Source organism: Eumetopias jubatus, unplaced genomic scaffold (assembly GCF_037043125.1).
Source record: "Eumetopias jubatus isolate StellerSeaLion01/CBP00866 unplaced genomic scaffold, mEumJub1_p1.0 scaffold_11, whole genome shotgun sequence".
NCBI lineage: Eukaryota > Metazoa > Chordata > Mammalia > Carnivora > Otariidae > Eumetopias > Eumetopias jubatus.
In genome coordinates this window covers 115,058,757-115,086,273 of record NW_028274817.1, presented here as the reverse complement: position 1 = coordinate 115,086,273, position 27,517 = coordinate 115,058,757, and the positions used below count along the sequence as shown (strand labels likewise).

Sequence of the window (27,517 nt, the reverse complement as noted above, 5' to 3'; positions counted from 1 at the left end):
TCACCTCGCGGGGGGTGGGGGGTGGGGGGGCGTGGCGGCCCTGACAAGATGGCGGCGCCTGAGAAGATGATGTTTCCGGAGAAACCGAGGTAAGCTGGGCTGGGGGAGATGAGGCGACGAGAAGAGGGGACGGATCTGCCCGAGGCTGGACATGGAGGATGTGTAAGCAGGAAGGAAAGGGGAATTGGGCCAAGCAGGCGAGCCACTGCCGCCACTGGAGTCCTTCCTGGGGGTGCGCCCCGGACTGTCACGGGCGTCTGTGGGTTCAGGGAGGCGAGGAGGGGAACAGGCGGCGGGATGGAAAAGACCTGCCATCTGGTCGTGGAATGGCGAGGCGATAGTAAATGCGTGTTCCGTAATTAAAACCCGGGAAGCAAGATTGCACTCCCGGGCACCCGAGCGATTTCCTGTCACTGGGCGCGGCGGGGTGCGGGGTGGGGGGTGGCATTCAGGCAGCGCCGCAGGTGCCGTCAGTTGACGCTGGTGTGTGCCTGTTTCAATCTTCCAGCCACAAAAAGTACAGGGCCGCCCTGAAGAAGGCGAAACGAAAGAAACGACGGCAGGAACTGGCTCGATTGAGGGACTCAGGTAACCGACTCCTCAGCCTGCTTTCTGTGTATGAAATTACTCTCTCCGCTCCCGTCCTAACTTGAAGCCCCAGTGCCAGAAGGAAGCCAAGTACTTATCTCCTGAAAAATTACAGCGGCTACTTCCTCCCAAGTAAAGTTATGTTAGACCCACTTCAGAAACGATATTAACGTACTAAAGAGGGGGAAAAAGGAAAAAGGTCATGGTGAATCAACCACTGATTATGTGTAAGTATTTATGAAGTATCTGATATTACAGGTGCAGGCATCATGAATTACAGCAGCTAGCACAGCCCTTGCACATAGTAAATATTCAGCGAGTGTTTTCCTTTGAAAAACCAGCAGGACTTGAGGGGTTTAGACATTTTGCAAATTTTTCCTCAAACTTGAGTAACACGAAAGACCCTTTGTTGACTCAAATTATTATTAATGCCATTGAAGTATATATGTAAGCATAAAACCAGATATGAAACTCTTATTTGACTATAAAACAATATATGTACAAGATCATAAAACCAAGTGAAATTACACATCCAGTAAAATTCAAATCTGTGTTAATGTAATGTTAGGGATGATGTGAAACAAGCTTTCAGCATGAACATGGTACTGATTGGAGTTGGGAGTGCCACTATTGTTGCCCTGTAGTTATTTACCAGTTGTTGTTTTTTCCTGTTAAAATACTGTGGCACCTTCATCTGTACTGGCTATGGTGTCATTTGTCCTTCACATGGCAGAATCTAACAAATATATATTAAACCCGCCTGTTTAATACAATGAAATTAGTACTAACTTACAAAATTATATATTAGTTATAAATGCAGATGGAGGCACTGAAATCACACAGCAGTACTGCATTACAATGTTTGCCATCCAGATTATCCAGGCAAATCTTCAGACTTTTTTTTTCTTTAAAGATTTTATTTATTTATTCATGAGAGACAGAGAGAGAGAGAAAGGCAGAGGGAGAAGCAGGCTCCCAAGGAGCAGGGAGCCTGATGCGGGGCTCGAGCCCAGGACCCTGGGATCATGACCTGAGCCGAAGGCAGACGCTTAACCATCTGAGCCATCCAGGCGCCCCAGACGTTTTTTTTTTTCTTTGACGTATAGTTGACACATTAGTTTTAGGTATACATTGTAATGATTTGATATTTGTATACATTGCAAAAATGTATCTAGACAGTTTTTGCAGTCCACAGGCAAGGGCTTCAAGTAACCAGTATTCTTTAGCCTTGTGAAACATAACTGTAGACATTTTATTTACCCTTGGAGTTGCCCAGTACTTATTTTTAGTAGCAATACTTGGAATATTTAGAATGGGAGGAGCAGGATGTTTACCTGTGGCCTGTGTTAGCATCTCTCTTTTATTTAAAACTGGACCACTAAAGGCAGGACAAAGCATCAGGGATAAAAGGAAAAAACAGGGTAGATTGGAGTTATTGATGCCCTTGGTGTCTGTCTTCCCCCCCCTGCCCCCGCCTTAGCGATCTCAGCTACCTTTGTTTACTTAACCTGTTTTCTTCCAATATAACTTTTTTTTAACTTCTTAATCTTTTTTTCCCCTCTTTTAAATCCTAGAGCTGTTGTTTTTATTGCATTGGATTCCCGCCCCCCCCCCCCACCTTGACTTCTCAAAGTGCATTCAGAGAGCCTTTGTGGAGAGCCGGGTGGATCATGTTCTTCCGCAGTTTAGTCAGTTGAAGGATGCAGTCACAGTTTTGGTCAGGATTATATAGCTAATGGCAGATCCAAGTCTAAGCATTTGTCTCTGGACTACTCCTACTTTCGCCCGTTCCAACTCCTAATTCTTAGTGGTGCTTCATGAATAGTGTGGCATACCAAACACTGCTGTTCATTGTAGCACACATTGGATGGGCAAACAATACCCAGAAGGCTAGAATAGGGAGATAGTCTATAAGAACTGCTGTTAAGAGTGAATTGGAAAATGAGTGGTAGAAATTTCTGGATTATTGACCTCTCATTTACAGGTAGCCTCTTCAGCAGTTCTACCCGAAATAGCCTGAAATGAGCTGCCTTGTCAGAAATTAAAGTGACATTAAGAATAAAAAGCAAGTTGCGTGATTCCAATTTATACAGTTATATGTATGATACAATTAGGTATACTATACTTAATATGTATCCTTGCATATGTTTGATTGTACATATTGAGCAAATGCTACACCCAGTACTGTTAATGATCACTTCTGAGGAGTGTGAGCTTGTTTTTGGGAGAATGAAGGGTGAGTGAGTCAGGCAACAGATATATATATATATTTTTAAGATATTTATTTATTTGACAGAGAGCGAGAGCAGGAACACAAGCAGGGGGTGTGGGGGAGGGAGACGCAGGCTTCGCCCTGAGCAGGGAGCCCGGCGGAGGGCTCTCCCAGGACCCTGGGATCATGACCTGAGCCAAAGGCAGACATTTAACGACTGAGCCACCCAGGCGCTCCAGGCAACAGATAGTTTTGAATATCAGCTGTGCCAGGCAGTGTCTGGTCTATGGGTCAGTCAGTCATAAACTCCTGTGCCAGGTTCTCTGGAAGGCCCTTTATGTACATTAGCTCATTTAATAATCTGAATAATCAGATTTTATTCTCTGTGAGAACTTATCCTAAATTTTTTTTTTTTACCTATTTTAATTTCAGGTGCTGAAATAATGAAATTTACTTAAGAAAAGTAAATTGTAATTATCTAGGACTGGGTGTGCCTTTGATTAGACCTATACTCAACATATGTGACAGATAGAAAATCTTTTTCCTTTAAGCCTGAGATCTTCTGTTATATTTCCTTAGGATCACTTCAGTTTTCTTCCTTTTTTCCCCCAAATTTAAATTCTGAATGGGAAGTTATATTATATATATATATATGTATGTATTATTATTATATAATAAGTTATATTAAAGATATTTTCCCATGTTCTTATTTTGAAAATGTTCCAGTGTACAGAAAGTTGAAAAAATGGTACAATAAATATCCATGAACACATCATCCAGATTTGCCAGTGTTAACATTTTGCCTTACTCCCTATATAGATGGATACATATGTACGTATTTTTTTCTGAATTCATTGCATGTCAGTTTTAGATATCATGATCTCTCACCTCTAAATACTTCAGCCTGTGTCTCCTTAGAATAAGGAGCATAATATCAGACTTGCTGCCAAGTAAGGAACGGTAATTCAGTGGTGCGATATGCAGGCCATACTTGAACTTTCCCAATCCAAGAGTGATGATTGTGACCTGTTCAAACCAGTTGTCTTGTGGAATGCCCTACATTCTGGATTAGCCTGTCTTCACCTGATTAGCTTCAGGTTATACTCCTTATGGCAAATACTACAAAGCCGGTGCTGTGTACTTCTCATTGCACACATCAGGAGGCCTGTAATGTCAGGTCGTTCCACTCCTAGTATGGCTGCAAGTGGTCAGAGTGTTGTCAATCAGATGGCTCCATTGTAAAGGATGTCTCCCCTTTGTAAGTAGTACTCCTCTGTGAGCTGATGTTCTGAGATGGTGTAAGTAAATATTTTCTTCCCAACAAGCTCTCATCCGATGTTTTTAGCATTTTTTAAAAAATCAGTTCTTACAGTTGGGGTTGCAAAAATGACCTTTCTACTTAAGTCTTTCTACATTTTTTAGTTGCCATTCTTCTGTGAAGATGAGTGTTCCTTTTCATACTCCACCACTTTTTTGAGTATCACTGTGGAACCATCAATTAGTTTTTTATTTTTTCTTTTTCTTTTTTTTTTTTTAAGATTTTATTTATTTATTTGACAGAGAGAGACACAGCGAGAGAGGGAACACAAGCAGGGGGAGTGGGAGAGGGAGAAGCGGACTCCCCGCTGAGCAGGGAGCCTGATGTGGGGCTTGATCCCAAGACCCTGGGATCATGACCTGAGCCGAAGGGAGACGCTTAATGACTGAGCCACCCAGGCACCCCCATCAATTAGTTTTTTGAATTGAATGTGTTATCTACCATTATTGTTCTTTTGGGGTTTCAAATTGTTTCAAATTTGATTGGTTGGAGCCCTTATTAGAAGGCTTTAAAAACAGACTTGTACCATATTTGTAAAGATTAGATTTTTATCTTTTTTTCCCCCTGAATGATTGACCAAGGTTTTACAATATTTGGATCGTTTAATAAAACATTTTAAATTTCCTTAGGACTCTCACAGAAGGAGGAGGAGGATGCTTTTATTGAAGAACAACACCTAGAAGAAGAGAAGCTGTTGGAGATAGAGAGGTCAGCAGTGATCGGAGAACTTCCTCATGAATCCAGTTGTTTTATTTGAATATTATAAGTCTTGGGGCACCTGGGTGCCTCAGTTCATTGGGCATCTGACTCTTGATCTCAGCTCAGGTGTTGATCTCAGGGTCGTGAGTTCAAGCCCCGTGTTGGGCTCCATGCCACTTAAGAAAAAAAAATAATAAAAAGAAAAATATTGTAAGTCTTTACGAACTAGTACAGGTCTTCTTTATAACACCTTGTACAAAACAGGTCTTATAAAATAACCCTGGATAAAATATTTAAATCTCCACCTGACAGACTAAAATTAGATGTTCTCATTTTTCTTAAATGGGAGTATTTTTCACTAATTTTTTGCAAATTCGAAAATGTTTTTGAAAAAGAAATTGAAGTATAAAGAGTGAAAGGGCTTCAATGAATTCAGCACACCCAAAGATAGCCGCTGTTAAAAATACAAGAGTGTAGATTTACTGTATGTGTTTATGTCTATAATGGGAAGTTATTTATGCATTTTAATTGCTTTTTTTGCTTAATATATAGGACCTGTATTTCAGTGTTGATTCAGATACCCAATTCAACCATTACAGTTGGACATAGTGTCCATTGTATGGATGTAGCATAATTTATTCTTGATTCATAATCTGTAGTTCTCTACTGATGGAGATTTTGGTTATTTACTATTAAATAAGATTCACTTAGTATTTACCATGAATTTCCTACTTCCTATTATTTACTATTAATTTATACTCAGATATTTTTATAGTTTTTACAAATTATATATTGTATATACAAAAATACAATTAATTTATACTCAGATATATTTTACAATTTTATAATTCTATGAAAAGTTGCCATGAGTATCCATGCTTATATATCCTTGGTAATTGTCCTATTATTTCCTCAGGAAGATGCCTAGAAATGAAATTGTTGGGATCAAAGGATAAGTACATGTAAAATGTCGATGGTTGGGTAGAAAGGGCACCCCAGTTTGCAGCCCTTCCAGAAGTGAATCAACGTTCCCATATCCCCATACTTCTTCACTCACACCAGGCATCAAGTTTTAAAACTCCTGTAGTGAAAAGTTGCATTTCATTGTTTCAAATGTACATTTCTTAATTAGTAAGTTTGTGTATTTTTTTAATATATTTTATTACCTATTTTAGATTGCTTAAGTATTGCACCTTTCTCTTTTGGGATACATTTTTTTAAGTTGTGTAAGCAAGGTTATTACTGATTAAGGATATTCGTCCTTTATCTGTCATATGTGTGATGTATGTTTTTCTCATTTGTCATCAGTCCTAACTTGGCTTATGGCATTACTTACCATAATTTGATTTTCACATTATCAACTTTCAGCATGATACCTGACTGTGGTGTCTGGACTGTAAAAGGCCTCCTCCATCCCAAGATGATGAAAATCTTCTATTTCTCTCAGTATTTTTCAGGGGGTAGTTTTTTTCCCAAACCATGCACAATAATGTTAATGTGCTTAATGCTACTCAACCGTACACTTAAAAATGGTTAAAATCCTAAATTTTATGGTATGTATATTTTGCCACAATAAAAAAATATTTTTACACTTTTTTTTTAAAGATTTTATTTATTTGAGAGAGAGAGAGAATGAGAGAGAGCACGAGAGGGAAGAGGGTCAGAGGGAGAAGCAGACTCCCTGCCGAGCAGGGAGCCCGATGCGGGACTCAATCCTGGGACTCCAGGATCATGACCTGAGCCGAAGGCAGTCGCTTAACCAACTGAGCCACCCAGGCGCCCTAAAAAAATATTTTTAAAAGGAGTAAGAAAACTTTATAGACACTCTCTAGCTATTTAGTGGCATGTTTAGTAGTATAGGGAATGTTGCTGCTATGCATGTAATTCACTCCTGTTCTCCACCTAAGCACATGAATAGGTGCAATCAGCAAAATGCCAAAAGAAAATACAGTAGTGATTGAGAATGTGGAGTCGATTGAGCCAGAACTGCCTTCTAGTCCTGGCCCTGCCACTTAATAGCTGTGTTCAAGTTGCTTATCTCTCTAAGCTTCAATTTCCTTGTCTTAAATACGGAGATAAAAATGGAAAAAAAAATCAATCCTAGTACCTACCTCATGGAATTGGGGAGATGAAATGAGGTGGCAAATATATGCACTTAACCTAGTGTTAGTAGATAGGAGAGGCTGTAATAACTCTGGTTGTTAGAGATTTTTGTTATGATGAAGATGATGTATATGGTTGAAACGGGTCATTTTTTGTTGTTGTTTTCCCATTTAATTTGAGGTGCTTCTTTTAAATCAGGTAACCAGATCTTTGTGTTCCTTTGATCTTTGTTCCTGTACCAGTCGCATGATAGTTTGTTGTTGAAAAGCAAGAGAATGAATTCTGTGGAAATACTGTATGGCTTTATGTACTGCCTTAAAGCAGATGTATAGCCTCAGAGAATAACACAGGCAGACGTTAAAGTGGTGAGAACAGGTTGGATTGCGTTACTCCTGAATGTAGGGGAAAGAGCTCCATTAGGATTTGTGTAGGGGCGATCAGCGCCTTTACAAGGGAGAATGCGGGAGGAGTGCAGGGGTGCAGGGGGACTGGGGGGGGAAGGATGGAGGGTTGGGGCCGGGTAAATGGGACTAGGCCAGCTGCATTTGTTAGCAGGCAGTTAGGGAAGTTAGGATTCTAGCCTTTCACAGGGGCTGGGACACAGGGGCCTTCTCCTACTTAAAGATTACATTTCCAAGACAGGGCTCTCAGGTCCTTGAGAGAGACCGAGTCACAGTTATAAGCCGTTTTTAGTGAATGCTCTAAGAAGGGGAGGGCAGGGGCCAATGGCCCTGTTTTGGCTAGAGCAGAGAGTCTGTTTTCCCAGGAGCTTTGAGCTTTGTCAGGCAGGCATTTTAACAGGGCGGGGGTGGGGTGGGTGGAGGATTGGGGTCAACCCCAGGGCACAGCGTGACACTGCTGGAAGCCGGGCTAGATGCTCCTCAAGTCCTCCCATTGCTGGGGAGTTCTTCAGTTCTGCTTCTCAGCGGTATATGCAAGTTATCAACATTTCAACTCTCTAACCTTGACTCTTTTGAGCTCTTAGATTTGTATGCACTTTGGTTTGGTTTACATACAATTAATGTTCCTCAAAAGACTTCTAAGTCAGAATTCTACACACTGAAACCTCTATACATAACCCACAACATGCACAGGACCATGGACCGATGTGATGTGCCTGCCTCCACCATGGCGAAAAGATATGCTCTGGAAATCTGGAGTTGGAAATGTAATCTCTTTTCCCATAGGGTATTTGAAATTGTGAATAGGTTCCCTCCCCAGGCTATACCTAAAACCTTATGTAACGCCTAATGTTGCTGAAGTAATACAGAACTGTTTCTCATATTTCACTTCCCTTTTACAAATTCAGTGGGAAAATGCAATCTAAGGTCTAAACACCTGATTGGCTTTTGAACTTCTGAAATGTAACCCATCACGGGGCGCCTGGGTGGCTCAGTCGGTTAAGCAGCTGCCTTCAGCTCAGGTCATGATCTCAGGGTCCTGGGATCGAGCCTGGCAGGGAGCCTGCTTCTCCCTCTCCCTCTGCATGCTGCTCCCCCTCCTTGTGCGCTCTCTCTCAAATAAATCAATAAAATCTTAAAAAAAAAAAAAAAAGAAATGTAACCCATCTTTCAGTTAGAAACTTGTGGTATTGATGTCTGAGATGCTTGCCATTTTAAGGTAACATCACTCTTTGTAATTGGTCATTTTTAAAAATAAACTAGACACCTGCTAATTTGCTTGTATAACTCCTTGTCATCTTAAAACCCGTAGCTTCCTTCATTTTAAAACATGCTCAGATAGAGTTTTATTTCCTTTTTTTGAGCAGTTTACGTGCTAGGGGCAAGCTACAGCGGACTCCTAACTGTCTAGAGGAGCAGGGCAAAGATAGAGGGTGGCAGATGCCAGGTTTCCATAGTGCTGTGGTCTCGCAGGTGCCACTTGTAAAATGCATAGAAGAGGAAGGGTAGGACCTTCTGAACGTGAAAAGCTAGATGGTGCCTTGAGACTTGCTGGCATCTTTATTGACACCTAAACATTCCGATGGTCAACCTAAAGGGAAAGTTGTAGTGTCCTTGTTCTATGTAAAAGATGTCACATATAGGAAATGTAGAAGTAGGGATTTTCAGCTGTTACCCTCTAGGAAGAGAGCTACTGAGACAGAGTGCTTTTCCAAGATCACTACTCATATCTTCTATTCCTCTCACCCTCCACTTAACTGCTTTCTAGAAAGTACCTTTTGTGATAGCTTAATCATTCCCAAGTGTGTCATTTTGCTATCATTGTGTGTATGTAATTGTAAACTAGTGCTCATTTCTTTTGTTTGATTACATCATTACATTGTAGGCAAAAATTACATGAGGCATGGTTACTTCGGGAGCAGAAGGCACAAGAAGAATTCAGAAGAAAGAGGGAAAAGGAAGAGGCAGCTAGAAAACGGCAGGAAGAACAAGAGGTACGGTATTAATCAGATGGCCAGCTAACTACTTAGTTAACCAAAATAACTCTCAGTAAGACTTACAGATCTTGAACTTACAAAAGTGGGTAGTACCCATTTTACCAGTGGTAACGTTTTTCATTTATCTGCCCCGTGTGTTAAATGTTTTCAAAAAAGTGAGTGACAAGAATTACCGTTCCTTCTCTTTCTTTTTTCCGGTAAAGAGAAAATTAAAGGAAGAATGGGAAGCGCAGCAGAGAAAGGAGAGAGAAGAGGAGGAACAGAAACTGCAGGAGAAGAGAGAGAGAGAGGTGATTCCTGTCACAGGAGGATAAACGCACTGCGTATCCTCTTGGTGCACAGACACGGTGTGGGCTGGGGCTGAAGAATGAACTGTAGGCATATCAGGGTTTGGGCTTTGTTTTCCTGTCTAGGAAGAGTCCTGTGTTTAGTACAGATACACGTTAGAGTTCCCTTATCTCTTTGGGTCTGTGCAGTGGTAGATACCTTAAGTTTTTCCTTCAACTACCCATCTGCCCGTTTATACCAGGCATTGGCAGACTTTCCCTGTAAAGGCCAGAGAGTAAAAATTTGGGGCTTTATGGTATGTATGATCTCTGTTGCAAGCATCCAACTCTGTTGATGCTGCATGAAAGTAGCCATAGATAATATGTAAATGTTGTGGCTGTGTTCCAATAAAACTCTGTTGTTTTATTTTGAAAAACAGGCAGCTGGCCCCTGCTTGCCACTTTGTCCCACCCCAGAGTGAATGTATTTTTGCTCTAGCTCTTCACATTCACACCAAAGTGTTTTTCTGAGGTTCTGTTGTATATGGTTGACCCATTTAGAGAATATTTTGTGTTGTGTCCACATTTACTGAGTTAATAAGACATTTAACTGCTTATAACATGTCAGCAAGAATGAATTGACTGAAAAAAAATCAGGAACTCCAATATTGAGGAATTAGGAAATATTTTTTGTTGCTAAATCTTGACTTCCTTTCCAACTTGGCTATAAAGGCCATTGTAGCTAACACATAGTTGCTCATTAGAAAAAAGAATCTATAAGGTATATGTATGTATCTTTCAGGATCTTTTAAAGATTGCTTTGGTATATTTTGCTGCTCTTCCTTAACATAGTGTATTTATTTCCAAGATCCCACAGCTCATCATTCCTTGACTGATTCCTCAGGATGTATCTTTTCCTATCATATTCCCAAGTTTGAATAGCATAAAAGTGGGTAGTTTTCATGGAGAAAAATGCATTTGTTTATATCCTAGTCATGATAGGGTAAAAGCAGCCTCCACAAACTGTTTTTTGTGCATCAGGTCATCAGTTAATTCCAATGCAAATTTTTTTTTAAGATTTATTTATTCATTTTAGAGAGAGAAAGAGCACATGTGAGAGCGAGTACGCGAGCAGAGGAAGGGGTAGAGGGAGAGAATCCTCAAGCAGACTGCCTGCTGAGCATGGAGCCTGACGCAGGGCTCGATCCCATGACCCATGAGATCATGACCTGAGCCGAAACAGAGAGCTGGACGCTCAACTGACTGAGCCACCCAGGCACCCCTCCAGTGCAGATTTTTAACACCTTCATTTGAGCACTGCATTACAGATGAGGCAAGACCATGCTAGCTTTTTAGGGGGCAGGGAAGTTGTTGGGAGCTTGTCATTGTTTTTATAGAGTAATCGATTCTCATTTTAACAGTAGAATGTTCTCAATTGAGGTCTTTCTGGCATCAGATAAAAGCAAAGGCTTCTTTTAAAAAAGCTAAGGCTTTTGTTTCCAAGGAAGTCAGGTGAGACATTATGGAGAGGCAGGTAAAATGAGGTAGGTTGTAAGCATGTATAAAGGGATATGCAATCCGTGTTTCTGCTGTGTGCTAGATACTTTTCTAGTAGAGGGATAAGAGCAGTGAAAAACACAGTACCTGCTCTCCTTGAGTTTTTCAGACGGGGGAGCCAGATGATAAATAAGCAAAAAAGATAAGTGGTATGAGATAATGTTAAGTGCTGTAAAGAAATAGATAGAATCATGTGATAGTGATTGGGATAGGGATGTACTTCTTTAGATTGCCTGGTCAAGGAAGACTTGTCCAAGGAGCCGATGTTTGAGCTGATACCTGAGTGCAAAGATCTTGGGGAGAAGGGGTCCAGGCAGAGGGAAGAGGCCTGAGCATGGAGCTGAAAAGATGTCAGGGTGCCTGAATCTTGGAGACCAAAGGAGAGAGCGGTGGGGGTGAGGGAGGGGGTCAGGAAGGTAGGCAGGGTCAGATCATGTAAGGCCTCGTGGACTGGAAGGAGGAGTTTGGGTTTTATGTTAAGTGTCATGGGAGGCCATTGCGGGGTTTTTAAGCAGGGTTTGACTTCATTTAATTTATATCTATACCTTTACTAGATCATTCTAACTTTTGTATAAAGAAGGGGGGGAGAGCAGGGAGCGGTCACCAAGGAGAGAGTAGTGAAAATAGAATGAGCAGTTCGAAGGCCACTGTTCCGGGTAGGACATGACGGCGGTTTGGATGAGGGGAGTGCTTAGTAAGGATAAGTACACAGAGCTGGGGTGTGTGGCGGGAGAGGCGGTGGGGCCCTGGCTTGGAGACTGAATGGGCAGGGAGGGCAAGGAAAAGGAGAGGAATTCCAGTTCTGCTTCTTAGGTTGTTAGTCCGAACAAGTGGGCAAATGAATGGCAGCATCGGTTACTGAGATGCAGGGCGTTCAGGTGTATGGGGGTGAAGAAGAACCAGAGCTGCGTTGTGAGCACATGGACTTAGCCAGGACCCCCACGTGACCGGGTCGCATTCTCAAGCAGCTAGACAGAGGAGTCTTTTATGTAATGCTTTAAGGGGCTAGGGAAAAGAAGTCTGTGAAGAATAATTTAAAACTTTTAAATGACAGTGAGCTCAGAATTTACTAGTATATTGCAAGACTCCTTTGCCTTACCGAAAAGTTTGAGATTTTTTCATCAACCCGAATTACTACTGTTCATGTCATAATTTAGCATCTGTTAAGTGTTGATGATGTTTGATCTCAGCATTGCATTATATAATAATTCACTGATACTATTATCACTCATCTTGAAAGCTAGAATGTGGTATATAATCAAATATGCTAAATATTACTGTTACTGAAACTATTATAAGACTGTGTTTTGCAATGGGAGCTAATAAATGTCCTATTTGAATAAACATTCTCAGCTATATGTCCTTTGAAAGCTTTTCAGAAGATCTGTGCTGTAGAAAGCAAATTAGAACTTGAAGCCTTTGGCGTGTGTGGTATTTTTTTTGTTTTGTTTTGTTTTTTAAATACACCTGAGCTTCTTAACCAGAGAAACCAGACGTGACTTTCCTGACTTGCAGGTTTTCATTAGTCCTATGTGTTTGCACCATTTGTAGGAAGCTGTGCAGAAGATGCTGGAGCAGGCTGAAAATGAGGTATTTTCAAACCTTTCATTCAGAATTTGAGACCAGTGAACATTTCTTTAAAAACCGTTCCTCTAGTAGAATGTTAATTTTGTGGTAAGCTATGTAGGTCACGTCTGAATATCAGAATCACTTCTGCAGCTCTGTGATTTTTTACAGCAGCAACAGCAGCAAGAGGTTTTTGATGAACAAAAGCAAATGGTATCAAGTTGTGTCCCCTGTGGCCTCCCCCCCACCCCCGTGGACTGTACTTATTTATAGTCCTTAAAGTGTGTGCGAGCAACACCACGTGCTGTTGTCCCAGAATAAACGGTTGAACTTGCTACAGAGCAACTTGGGTCTCTCTCACGGGTGGTTCCCTGACAAGTCCTTTGACCCCATTCAGAACGGATGGGCAGCAGGGAGACCTCGGTGACTGCTTCCTGTAGCCACGGCGGTGCCCGGTCCTGGGCAATGACTGGGAGCCAAGAAAGACACAGTGCATGTCTCTGGACAGTTGTTTGTGAGGTCTCAATTGCCTGTTATGACCTAAATGTGTATATTCTTAAATCTATTTTTTTTTTGACCAAAATAATTTGAATACATTTTAAACATCGAGTTCGTCATGGATTTTTACACCACCAATAAAGTCATGGTTATTTTCAACAGTTGGAAAATGGTGCCACATGGCAAAACCCAGAGCCACCCATGGACTTAAGGATAATGGAGAAAGATCGAGCTAATTGTCCATTCTACAGTAAAACAGGAGCGTGCAGATTTGGAGATAGGTAACTAATTTTGCTTTATCATGTCAGAATTCATTGCATCAGAATGTCGAGGTTGTTTAGTTCTCTCTTTGGGAGCACCACGGGCTTGAGTTAAAAAGGTCCCCAGTCAGGCGTTGGCTGCTTCCTTGCTGCTTCTCTGGTTGCATTACTCCTCTGTTCCCCTGGCAGGCTCGGCCGACTTCTCTCCTAGGGCTTCCTTTGCATTCCTTCCACAGCTTCCCGGAGACCTTGTGCTTTTTGTTTTCTTCCTGTGCTTGCGTGAGTCCACGTGGAACAGCTTGGTTGGGGAAAGAACGTATTTCAAGAGACAGGAGGAGCAGCTTGGCTTTATTTATTTATTTACTTACTTACTTCTGAGTGGCCAACACTGTGCGCAAAAGAGGCTTTGAAAAATTGGCATGCCCAAAGGGATATCTGTGAAAGACGGGACCCGAGTGAGTGAGGAAAAGTATTCTAATGCCCCATTCTCAGTCTCCTCTGACTCAGGAACAGAGCCAGGGTGCAGAAGTGGACTTGAGCAGTTGTCCCTTTGGGCAAGTTATTTAAGCCTTCTGTGCCTTCGTTTCCTCATCTCTAAAATGGAGATGAAAAGTAGTCTCTCCCCTTTGAAGGAGGTGGTGAGGCTGCAAGGAGTGGATGAAGGCCAAGCCCAGACACCGTGGTGGGCATATGGCAGAGACTGTCCTGAGTGGTCGCTGATATTTTCATTTTGTTATGGTTGCCCTTATTCTCTGAGACACTCCGTTGCCCGCCTCTTTTGGCTCAGTGTTGTTTTTTTCTTTTTTTTTTTTAAGAATTTATTTATTTGCCAGAGAGAGAGAGAGAGAGAGAGCGCACACAAGCAGGGGGAGAAGCAGGCAGAGGGAGAAGCAGACTGCCCGCTGAACAGGGAGCCCGATGCAGGACACGATCCCAGGACCCTGAGATCATGACCTGAGCTGAAGGCAGACGCTTAACCGACTGAGCCACCCAGGCGTCCCATGGCTCAGTGTTTTTGAAACAAGGCATTCATGTAGAGAACTAAGTGTCGATGTCTTCATTCATTTAGCAAATATTTAAATAGTTGATGATATGCCAGGCATTGGTGATGTTTATCATTTGGCTTATTTATGAATGAACAACTCAGAGGAGAAAAATAATTCATAATGGTGAATGAATCTATCCAAGACGAAATCTAATGATTACTAAGCATCCTGCAGAAGAGATCTAATCATTTCTTAGGGTCCTATTAATCCCGAAAGGGCTATGAATAGGCAAATTCATATGTATTTAATGAGAAAACTATATGTTGTCAGTCATGTTATTTTATTCATAAAATTATCCAAGCCATGAGTTTCATGTCCTTCTTTGAAAATACAAACTTTCTCTCTCTTCCTCTTGTTTTTCTTTTTTAAGTCAAGCCCTCATGCTTTTTTATGTTATTTAAGAGCAGTGGCTCTCAACCCAGGTACACGTTAGAATCTTCTAGAAAGCTTTGAAAAATTTATGTCCTACCTCCGGTTGAGTAAATCTCTGAGACTTGGGCAGCCGTACTTTTGAAATGTCCTCAGGTGTTTCTCATGTGCCCTAGGACTGAGAGCCACTCATGTAGGATGTGTAGCTCCTTTTATAGTTTATAGCTGGGGTTGTATGAAGCCTGTGAAAGGATTCGTAGGATGTGGTCAGTAGCAAACGCCTCCTCTTGAGGAACTAGCAACTAAGGAAAGGAGAAGGGACTTTATTCCCTTTTACCTTTAGAAAAGTCTCCTGAACATATGCTTAGTTTCATCAAGAAATAGTAATAATTGATGTTAAACACCCCCCACCAAAGAAAACACGGGAGGTACCTTTGAAAGACAATTGAGACTCGACGTAAATTCACATTTGTGTGGGTAGCCAAACCAAATGGCATTTAAGGTTTTCTGGCTGCAGAATTCCTCATTTATGATGTATCTCTAACATTTCCTTGAATTCTAAGACTGTGGTCATCTGATTCTAAATTCTCCTTTTGATGGGCACAAGTGACAGATGGGGAAAAGTCCTAAATGGACAGTGCTTGTGTGTGGAAAGGAGAGTGGGCTGCCAGGCTCTCCCACCCACCCCTGAGAGTCATTCCAAAGAAATAGTGACAGTGAGCAGATTAGTTTGTGAACATTTCTTCGTATTTTCATAGGCATATGAAATTTCACCATCACAGCAATCAAAATATGAGAGCAATTTGGGTATTTTCATCATTCAAGTGATGAATTGTGAAATAAAATTCCATGAAATGAGCAGTTACAAAATCCACATACCATCCCTTGAGACAATGAAGCCGTTCCCCTTTTCCAGAGAACCACAGTGACTGCTCCAGAATCACACAGCTGTTCTTTTCCTGTTAAGGCTTGTCACTTCAGACAGACACTTCCATCACCCCAGCATTTCTTTGGTGGTTCTGGTTTTGTAATTAGTCCACAGTTCAATTCTAGAACCTTTCTGGAGTTGGTACTGCTTGGAGTCACAGCTTTGAAGGGAGTTCTGTGTTGTTCATTTTTTTTTCCCCTCCTGAAAACATTATCACTGATGAAAGGTAAAACTTATTAGAGTAGTTATTCATAACTCCCTGGTTTCCAGAAGTGATTGAAAGAGGGCTCATAATGTACTGCCCCAAGTGTAATGAAAGAAATGGAAAGCCAGGAAAGGAGGAGAGAGGGAGTTATTGTGAGTGTGCAGTACGCTTGGCTCTGGATTTTAACACAGCCCAGGCAGAGATTTAGTTCTTACCAAAAAGGAAGAATGCGTGGTATCTCTGGAAAGACTGAGATTTTCCAGGCCTCAGATTCTAAATGTTTCTCCCGTGGAATACTGCGTAAAGACACTGGGGAAGGAGGTGGACGATAACTTCGATAGATATTTTATGAACAGCTGCTTACGTAATTTTCCCGAAAATGTTTCTTACAGAGACCTTCAATAAATTATTGCAGCCCAATTTCAGCATGTAACTTGAAATCTGTGAAGGACAAGGGTAGTGGGTACCTTGAGTGCTCCCTCAAGAAGAGAAAAAGAGGTGTAGTCCGTTAGCTCTACCTGAGGGGGCGTCTGGAGACCACATGGTTCATTGGCTGACCTTGGGCTAGGGTAACGTCTTACTATGTGATTTCAGGGCAGTCTTACTTGATTCAAATTATCTGCATCATAAGTAAATAGCATGGCCTAAACCCAGGGGTTCCCAAACATGGTTGACCTTCAGGATCAAGTGGGGAGTTATTCTGAAAATATGGTTCCCCACCCTGAGGTCTTAACAGATGGTCTGGAACAGAACCTGAGAAATCTCAGTTCTTTCCAGGTGATTCTGGGAATCACACAGGTTTGGTATCACACCTGTAGATTGCCTTCCCAAATATCTCTTGTCTTAGCTGACTTCTCAGTAGGAGCTGTAGGGCTAGCTCTGAATATACACAGATTGTATGGACTGTCTCCAGGCCAAGTGGGGATTTGCCCTAAACAGGGACTCAACTCAGATGCTCGTTTGACACCCTAGGAACTAGAGCCAGGTTCATTCAGATGTAATAATCCCATGAGCAGAATTTTAACCCTGTTAAATTGGTTCCTTGTTTAAAATCTGTATGTGCTTCCTCGGTGTAAAATTCTGATTCACCGCTGACATTTGCAGTCAGCTTGAACTTTCACTCTTTGTGCTGTTGGTAGCTATACTTGGGAAGACGGATCTCATCACGAGGTCTCTACTGAATCATCTTGGAGGGTCCTTTGGAGCACAGAACATTCCCCATGACTGGACACTGCACATCTCTGAGCTGGGTGCGGTGTACGGGGGGCACCCTGCGGTGTCTCACGTGGTGCACAGATGTATATCATAGACATGGAAAGTGAGGAGGAGGAAAACATTTAGTCATTTCGAGGCGATTGATTTTTCTAGCACTTGCCTTGTTCTTCAGCTTTTTTTCTTCCTTAGTTCTGGGGATTGTTTTTTTCCTAAAAATTTTGTCTTGTTTAACTGGAAACCTAATCAGGAAAATCTGACTGTTTGGAACCTTGAACTGCATTTTTTCCCCCTCATTTTCGGAGAGGGAAGTAAATAAACTCATATAAAAGATTTAAATGACTCAGGTACAACCTGGTTCAGCTTAAACTATGAAAAGAAAGTTGTTCTTCATAATGGTTAGCCACCTCATGACATGGAATTCTCTGTATCATATATATAGTGAACAGGCACTAGACTGGAGGTTGACTCCCATCTCTTGGCCCTCTCTTACCAGCCATGCGCCTTCTCTAGGCCTCAGCTTCCCTCTTTACAAAGTGGGGACAATACTAGCCCCAACTGTCCTCACGGGTGTGAGGATCAGAGGAAGAAATATAAAAATGCCATGAAAAGTACGAAATGGTATATATACATATGTGAAATTGAACTATTCCGTTAGCTCGAAACTCTTAACATTACCCTATTCTCTAAGCCCTGAGGTAGTTGAAGATCATATAGACCCAGGATTGTATTGTTCTCACCTTCCTCCTGAGTCCCACATACGGTATCCTCATGCCTGTCACTGCAGTCTGCAGCGGACCTTCTTTTTTCCTATGCTTTTACACATATAAGGCTTTGTGAAGTTCATCAAAAGGCTGCTGAATGGCATATGAACGTGGAAATAATTCCCACCTTTACATCTTAATGAGAGCAAATATATATATATCGGTCAGTCTTAGAGTAGTTTAAGTGTTACAATTTGACACCTGGCTGGCGTTTATTATCTTGCAATTAAGCAAGTTCTTTGAGTCTCTGTCTCCAAATTTAAAGGGAGCTTTTGATGTGTAATTGCTAACTCTTGGAGTGCTGCATTTAAGTTCTCTTTTCATATGCAGGTGTTCACGTAAACACAATTTCCCAACCTCGAGCCCCACACTCCTTATTAAAAGCATGTTCACAACGTTTGGAATGGAGCAGTGCAGAAGGGATGACTATGACCCGGATGCCAGCCTAGAGTACAGTGAAGAGGAAACCTACCAGCAGTTCCTGGACTTCTATGATGACGTGCTTCCCGAGTTCAAGAACGTGGGGAAAGTGATCCAGTTCAAGGTGGGTGTGCACGATGCACATGAAGAAGGGGACTGCTTCACTTCCCACCAAAGTGCCCTAGGGCACAGGCTGTCTGCCTGGGCGGGGCATGTGCGATGGCGCAGGGCCTGGTCCAAAGTTGGGCACCCAGGTGCTCGGTAAATGTGATTCCCTTGCCACCAGTCCTCGTTGCCTGTACGGCAGAGGGACTACCTGAAATCCGAGCTGCATAAGGCCCTGCAGATAGCCATCCCAGCGTTCAGTTAGAGGCTGCCTAGGACGGCGAAGGCAGCCCCTCCCTTCCTCTGTAGTGGGTCTCACCCAGAGCCACGGTGCACGGTGCACGCAGCGTAACACCTCTCCGCTTACTCAGTTGGCTGCATGATGTTGATGGTGCCTGCTTGCACCTTCCGGCTGAGATACTTACTCTTCTGAAGCTACCCAAGAACAGAAACCTTGATTCCTTTTTTTTTTTTTGACAGTGCGTTCGTTCAGTACTCTCGGTACTGAACGTAGTGTTCCCCAAATCGTGGCTTGTGACGCAGCATCCCGGGTGAAAAAGAGCCATTCAGAGTACACAGTTACTGGAAAACATTCCTCAAGGCAAGAGTAAAGGCAGAGGTACTAGCGGCTGCTCACGGGACCCCGGGCTTGAATCCTAGCGTACTGGGGCCTCCCACTTTGTGACTTGAGCAGACCCAAACCCGGATGAGTTTGCTTTATTAGGGTAGGGGAAATGTCCCATAACTGGAAGGGGAAGGAAAAAAAAAAAGAATAAAATCGTGAGTTTTTAAAGTCCTGCAAGGTGGCAGTGACGGGAAAGCTGGCACAGCTGGCAGCAATCATGAAATGCGAAGCTGTACTTCTGTCCACTGAGTTCACAATTTTTATTTTTTTTAAAGATTTTATTTATTAGAGAGAGAGAAAGAACAGGAGCAGGGGGGAGGGGCAGAGGGAGATGGAGCAGACTCCCAGCCGAGCAGGGAAGCCCAATGCAGGGCTCGATCCCAGGACCCCGGGATCAGGACCTGAGCCAAAGGCAGACGCTTAACCCACTGAGCCACCCAGGCGCCCCTGAGTTCAAAATCTAAAAAAAAATCTTTTAAAATTTCTCTTTCCCTTTTACCTTTTGTTTCTGTTGCATGCACCTTCCGGTCCTCACACTGCTTCCCAGCGTAAGCAGCAGATTCTAGTGTGGCAGGGCCAGCTGGGGGGCCCGCATGGTTTGACTAGCTCTGTGCTTTTGAATGTGTCACTTTACCTCTTCTTGCCTTTGCCTCATCCTGAAAGGGAGGGAATTGGGCCCCATCAGTGGTTTCCTTTGTGGGGTCCCTACATTATACTGGTTCTATGAAGTCAGTGATGGAACTGCTTTCAGAACTTCCACTTGGTTAGTGGAAATCATTACTTAGAACAGGCTGCACCTGTTTGGGTTTTGGTTTTGGTTTTGTTTTTACCCCCTTCAGTTTAGAATTTTATCAGCGAAGCTCATGCTAATCACATTAGCAGTTATAAATGGAAAGCTGTTTGGTAAACTTTTAGTAGGAAAAGTTCCAAAACATTGAATTCATCTTGGAAAATTAATGGGTCCTTGGGAACCACTGAGTTAAATGATCTCTAAGGTCGCTGGTGCAACTGACGTGGCCTCCCGAGGCCTTTTAGACTTCAAGGATGGTGTTATAAACTATGATTAGTCTTCCTTCTAAGGACAGTGTTATAAACTGTCATTATGGATTGTGGCTCTTTTTGGATACTCTAACAAAAATACTGTAGAACAAACTTGTAACATTGTAGACATTCATTTTGGAAATAAAAGCTAAACATTTGTATCAATATTTGAGGACCTTCTTACACCATTAAATAAAAAAAATCAGATTTGTCTTTTTTAAAATTTTAATTCCAGTATGGTTAACATACAGTGTTAGTTTCAGGTGTACAATATAGTGATTCCAGAATTCTCTACATTACTCAGTGCTCATCATGATAAGTGTACTCTTAATCCCCTTCACCTCTTTCACCCATCCCCCACCTACCTCCCCTCTGGTAACCATCCGTCTGTTCTCTAGAGTTAAGAGTCTGGTTTTTTGTTTATCTTTTTTCCTTTGTTTTGTTTCTTAAAATCCACATGAGTGAAATCATATCGTATTGTCTTTCTCTGACTGACTTATTTCACTTAGCATAATATCCTCTAGGTCCATCCATGTTGTTGCAAATGACAGGATTTCATTCTTTTAGTAATATTCCATTGTATATATACCACATCTTTTTTACCCATTCATCTGTCGATGGGCACTGGGGCTGTTTCCATAATTTGGCTATTGTAAATGATGCTGCTATACACGTAGGGGCGCATGTATCTTTTTGAATTAGTGTTTTCTTATTCTTCGGGTAAATTCCCAGTAGTGCGATTACTGGATCATATGGTGATTCTATTTTTTAACTTTTTGAGGAACCTCCATAGTGTTTTCCACAGTGGCTGCACCAGTTTGCATTCCCACCAACAGCGCATGAGGGTTCCTTTTTCTCTACATCCTTGCCAACATTTGTTTCTTATCTTCTTGATTTTAGCCATTCAGACCGGTGTGAGGTGATATCTCACTGTGGCTTTGATTTGCATTTCCCTGATGATGAGTGATGTTGAGCTTCTTTTCATGTGTCTGTTGGCCATCTGGATGTTTTCTTTGGAAAAATGTTCATGTCTTCTGCCCGTTTTTAATTGGATTATTTGTTTTTTGGGTGTTGAGTTGTAGTTCTTTATATGTTTTGGATATTAACACTTTATCAAATATGTCATTTGCAAATATCTTCTCCCATTCCATAGGTTCCCTTTTATTAGTTTTGTTGATTGTTACCTTTGCTGTGCAGAAGCTTTTTAGTTTGATGTAGTCCCAATAGTTTAGTTTTGCCTTTGTTTCCCTGGCTTCAGGAGACCTATCTAGAAAAATGTTGCTAGGGCCGACGTCAGAGAAGTTACTGCCTGTGCTCTCTTCTAGGAATTTTATGGTTTCAGGTCTCACATTTAGGTCCTTAATCCATTTTGAGTTTATTTTTGTGTATGGTGTAGGGAAGTGGTCCAGTTTCATTCTTCTGCATGTAGCTGACCAGTTTTCCCAGCACCATTTATAAAAAGAGACTGTCTTTTTCCCATTGCATATTCTTGCCTCCTTTGTCATAGATTAATTGACCATATAATTGTGGGCTTATTTCTAAGCTTTCTGTCTGTTCCACTGATCTATGTGTCCAGATTTGTCATTTTTGAAGGCAAATGATCAAATGTTCAATCTAACTAGTAATAAAAACAATGCATATTAAGTGAGATTATTCACACCTATCAAATAAAAAAGTATAAATTCTGTTAATACCAGGAGTGGGCGAGGAAGTGTCAATTAGTAAAACCACTTCAGAGAGCAGTTTATCAATACCTAGGGAAGTTTAAAGTACATATAACCTATAAGTTGGCACACTACTTCTGGTTATGCATACTAGAGAAATCCTTCTACTCACAGAGACATGTTCAGGAATGCTGACTGCAGCACTGTTTGTTGATGAAAAATTGGAAGCACCTTGGATAGTCATCATTAGAGGAGTAGGTAAATTTGATAATTTGATATATCCAATGTACAGTTAAAATGAGTCCTTATGTTTACGCGATGATATTGTGAAAAAAGAATGTAAAATATACATTATTTGTGTAAAAATTTAAAATGTATAAAGCAATACTGTACAGTGTTTATCAGTACATATATACAAGTTTCTTTGCTTATGTATACATAAATATACCCATGTATTCATAATAGACACATCTATGCATAATATGTAGGATTTGATGGCACACATATGATGTATGTGTATATGCCTGTCTGTGTACATACGGATATGAGTGTTGGTATCTGTGTAGATAGGTGCACGTGTATTTGTGTATGTATGTTTGCATTTGGAATGTGAAGGATACTCCAGCCTCAGAGTAGTTAGTGCTCATCCCTGTGATGGGGAAGGGAGAATAGGCGGAAGGCTTTCAACTGGGTTTTTAATGTTTTGCATATTTAACCATTCTTCGTCAAAAATGGAAAGCGTTGGTGTTGAACCTGGGTGCTAGATATCTGGGTTGATTTTTGTTCTCTGTATTTTTATGTATCTGTGAAGCATTTCATGTCTGTGAAAAACGAATCTGGATCAACAGGGATCAAATAGTTGGGGCCTGTATCACTGCTGTTTGTGGAAGCCTTAAACAGACCCGGGAGTGGTACAGTAGCTGGATTTTGGAATCTTCAAATGAGAACTACTTCTGGTGGTAGTGTTCCCCTGGACAAAGTACATTATGATGACTGGAGGGTTTCTCTTCCTCCTCCTCCTCCTCCTCCTCCTCTTCCTCCTCCTCCTCCTCCTCCTCCTCCTCCTCCTCCTCCTCCTCCTCCTCCTCCTCCTCCTTCTCCTCCTTCTCCTCCTTCTTCTCCTTCTTCTTCTCCTCCTCCTCCTCCTCCTCCTCCTCCTCCTCCTCCTCCTCCTTCTTCTTCTTCTTCTTTTTCTTTTTTTATGATCAAATTCTTCATTGCTCTTTAGGTCAGCTGCAACTTGGAACCTCATCTGAGGGGCAATGTGTATGTTCAGTATCAATCGTAAGTATTCTGAACATAAACATCTTCACATTTCGTCTTGGTATAGTGTTGTAATTACGTTGCTGTCTGGGGTTTTCCCCACTAAATAGACAGCTTTCATATGCGTGGTATTTTTAAAAATGTAAATATTAAGAGCTGATATAGAAATATATAGAGAGGGGACTTGAAAATGCATTTGTATTTCATTTGCTGGATACTTACATAGTTTTGAATCTTTTACAATGGTCATTTTTTTTTACTTACATAGTTTTAATAATTAAAATACAAACTGAAAAGGGGTAACTAGCATAGAGAACAGAAAAGGATACATTGGATGAGCCAGAAATGGAAGCCCCGTGTAATCTCGGTGTGCTTTCCGCCCCCAAGAGAGCAGTTGGTATATCCTTTCTGCTTGTCCTGCTGTTTGTCTGAGACATGCTGTGGCTAATGGGTTAAATTAACCATTGTAGTAAGAAAAATGGCAATCCTTGCTAAGAAAGGAGAGGCTCTGACAATGGTAAACCCTTGTGCATTTTTAATGGTCCAGTCTTTTGGTTTAAGCTGCTTTGACTCAAGCTGATTTCCATGCATCAGAACCTCCAGGAAGGTTGGTAAAAAGCGTTCCTGAATATATTGTGAGCTTTCAGGAGCTTCAGTGCCCTCATGAGGACTCCCTAGTACGAAAGCAGTGAACTTGGTGGTCCTATGGTAAGCTAGTAAAAAGGGTCATTAACAGTGGGGGTCATCTCCATAATAGAAAGTTACTGTAAAAGGCATCCTTTAATTCGTGGCTTTTTTTTAAAGGGAAGAAGAATGTCAAGCAGCCCTTTCCCTGTTTAACGGACGATGGTATGCAGGACGGCAGCTCCAGTGTGAATTTTGCCCAGTGACCCGATGGAAAATGGCAATTTGTGGTAAAATACAACACGATGATTTTACCCTAGTGGTTCCACTGTTGTGTAAAGGGACATTCTTAAAGGAAAAAAACAATTTTTTTTTTTTTTTTAAGTTCAATGCGGGGCTTGAACTCACAACTCTGAGATCAAGACCTGAGCTGAGATCAAGAGTCAGATGCTCAACCGGCTGAGCCACCCAGGCGCCCCGAAAAAAAAAGTCTTTTAAAGGGGTAAAACATAGCTTCTGCCTCCTGAACTAGACGAGCAGAGATCATTATATCAAGAAGCTCGCGTGTTAGATCAGTGATAGACCTTGTGGGTCGCTTTATGGATGAGGTGACTGAAGTGACAGTGTATCAGTGACAGAGTTGGGGCTAGAATTCCCATCTTCTCATCCTCATTCCTGGGCTTTAAAACTTCAGGAAGCCCAAGGAGTCATGTTTGTGGGAAGCCACCTTTTCCTTGTTGCACCGGCGGAAGTGATCTCTCCTCATTGGCTCCCCTCACTCAAGCTGGGTTTTTTTCCCCCCATCTTTATCCCTAATGAATTTTCTGTCATCCTTGCCACCTAAAACGTTATAACATTGCCTGCCTTGCTTGAAAGACATACTTTTGTGCAGTAGAGACTGATTATAGCTGTAGGATCCGGTCAGGGTGCATTCAGTCAGACTGACTCATCGGACTGTGGCCGCCAAGTCAAGAAATGAGTCAGTCCTTTGAGTAGCCAGCAGTTTTGAAGGCCTCATTTTTTTTTTTTTTTAATTTTTGTTGGATGGGCTTAGCCAAACTATTTATTGTTGAACGACTCCGGAAGCAAAGAGCTGGAACTGTCAGTGCCTTAGGGGGCACTTTGCTTACCCTTTACTTTTCTTGGCTTTACACTTGCCTGCTTAAAACCTCTTATTAAAAAAAATGTATAATTTACAAAGTCTTTATCTTTGGCAGCCTGGTCTTAATGGATGCTGGCAGTTAAAAAACCATTTATTCAAGGGGGGAAAAAAAAGAATTTAGAATTCCTTGCTTTGGAAAGCAGAAGAACCATTATGCCTGAAATTTGAAAGCTTGTGGGCTGAAAGAGATGGAACTGTTTTTTTTCCCTGAAGGCCGTTATTTCTGTCAGTTCCTGGGAATCCAGTGTGTTTTCAGTGAGGTACTTCTGAGTGTGACATTGGCCTCCCCCAAAGCAGGAGACTATTTTACCTGCTTGCTTGCTTGCTTGTTTGTTTGTTTGTTTAAGATGTTATTTATTTATTTGACAGAGAGAGACACAGCAAGAGAGGGAACACAAGCAGGGGGAGTGGGAGAGGGAGAAGCAGGCTTCCCGCGGAGTGGGGAGCCCGATGCGGGGCTCGATCCCAGGACCCCGAGCTGAAGGCAGACGCTTAACGACTGAGCCACCCAGGCGCCCCAGTGCTTTTTTTTTTTAAATAACAGCTTTGTTATTTTCCGAAGTAACTAATGATGTTGAGCATTTTTTGTGTGTCCTCATTATTGGCCATTTGTAAATCTTCCTTGGAGAGATGTCTCTTTAGATACTTTGCCCATTGTTAATTAGGTTGTCTTTTTATTATTGGGTTGTAATAGTGCTTGATACGTTCTAGAGACAAGCCTCTTATTGCAGACATGATTGGCACATATTTTCTCCCATTCTGTGGGTTGTCTGTTCACTTTGATGATGTCCTGTGAAGTACAAAAGTTAATTTTGATGAAATCCATTTCATCTATCTGTCTAATCTATTTTTTTTTGCTTGTACTTTTGGTGTCATACCTAAGAATCCATTGCTCAGCCCAGTGTCACAAAGATTTTACTTGTATGTCTTCCTTCAGACAGTTGTATGGTTTCATGTCTTACATTTAGGACTCTGATCGATTTTGGCTTTTTGTATATAATGTGTGGTAGGGAGGTATTTGACTTTTAACTGTTTTACATGTCTGGGGAATTTACGGACTTAAAAAAAAAAGTTTGAAAGCCTCAAGAGGATCTCTAAGTTGTTGAGATAGATTTCAGCTGTGACAAGAATCTTCCATATTAAAAGCACTTGGTAAATTTAAAAGCGTTAGGCCAATGTTTCCCCTCTTCTTCTTAAAGTATAAAGAAAATACCAAGCCGTCCACCTCTCAGAGGCTTTCTTTGGGCCAGTAGCCCTGTCCTGCCACCGGCATGCTGTCAGAGCACCCTGTCACAGGGCCTCCCAAGGGCTGGGTGTTCAGTGTTGATTAGGGATTGACACCATCCATTGGCGGGATGGTGAAACCCTAAAAAAAAAAAAAAAAAAAAAACCCCTAGGTGGTCACCGTTTGTTTGGTTGCACCCCACAGCCTCATCCGGTCAGGGACCGGGGTATCGGCGTAATGAAAACTTCTGGTTTCGTTACCGCTCACAGTGCCGTTTGTTAGAGCGTTTGTGATTGTTTTGAAATTCTGGGAACTAGAGCTATGAGATCACTTTACGTAGGCCGCTTTGAGATAATGCGCAGGAGGAGATAGGCCTGTCACGTCTGAACATCGGCAGCGTGCCTTCTGAAAAGTAAAGCGCCAGCAGTAAATGCTGTTTCCTCACTGTGCCATTGCAGGTTTGTTTGAAATACAACAGTGCCCACGAGGAAAACACTGCAACTTCCTGCATGTGTTCCGAAATCCCAACAATGAGTTTTGGGAGGCCAACAGAGACATCTACCTGTCTCCTGATCGGACTGGCCCCTCCTTCGGTAAGGGCCCGGAGAGGAGAGACAGGACGGGCCACCACGAGGAGTACTATGGGAGGCCCAGGAGGAGACGGAGCCCGAGCCCATCGCACTCCTACAAGAGGAACGGGGAAGCAGAGAGGAAGAGGAGAAGCAGGCGCCGGGGCCAGAAGTCTCACAAACACATGGCAAAGAGTCGCGAGAGGCACAGCTCACGAAGTAGAGCAAGAGCAAGGAAAAGGGCCCACAGCCGGGGCTGGGGCAGTGGGAGCCAGAGCTCCTCTAGGTCCAGGAGCCGCGGCAGGAGGAGGTCAGGCAGCAGAGACAGAACTCTTCAGAGCCCCAAATGCAAATAAACGTACTTTGTTCTTACATGATTGTAGATCTTATTTATGAGGGCTGCTTCAGACTGGGGTCGAGGGGGCTCTGAGCTCGACGGCTGAGCAAGTCTGGCAGAACCCTGTTTAAAAAGGCCTTTATTCTCTGAGAAGCAGTGCGTTTAGTATAGAAAACCTAGAAGACCTACAGTGTGCGGATGGCCTGGAAATCACCTGTAATCCTAACCCTTAGCAAGAACGTTCACACGGGAGCAGTGCTTACGCCTTTTCCTCTTCTTCTGCGTCTGCACGCGTGCTTTGTTTTTTTTCACAGAAAGATCATATATGGCTGCAGTTGAAAATGTTTTTTTCTCCTCTGCCAAACCTGTTTCATCAAGCCTCTTCCTTTTCTCACTGCCCAGCGTGGAGCTATCCCTTTATTCAACCATATCCCTATTGTTGGATTTTAAATTACCTTTGATTTTGCACTATTAAAGAATCCAGTACTATAAA

At 42.1% G+C, this 27,517-nt stretch overlaps 1 protein-coding gene across 1 annotated transcript; it reads left to right on the top strand.

Moving 5' to 3' along the window:
• Positions 1-27,517, top strand: ZRSR2 (zinc finger CCCH-type, RNA binding motif and serine/arginine rich 2). Its single transcript, XM_028092561.2, has 11 exons — positions 1-89; positions 509-588; positions 4,748-4,826; positions 9,207-9,315; positions 9,522-9,608; positions 12,693-12,731; positions 13,368-13,486; positions 18,320-18,533; positions 23,073-23,128; positions 23,912-24,021; positions 26,577-27,517. Exons 1-11 carry the CDS (start codon positions 49-51, stop codon positions 27,041-27,043), a joined length of 1,401 nt encoding a protein of 466 aa, XP_027948362.1. The 5' UTR covers positions 1-48; the 3' UTR covers positions 27,044-27,517.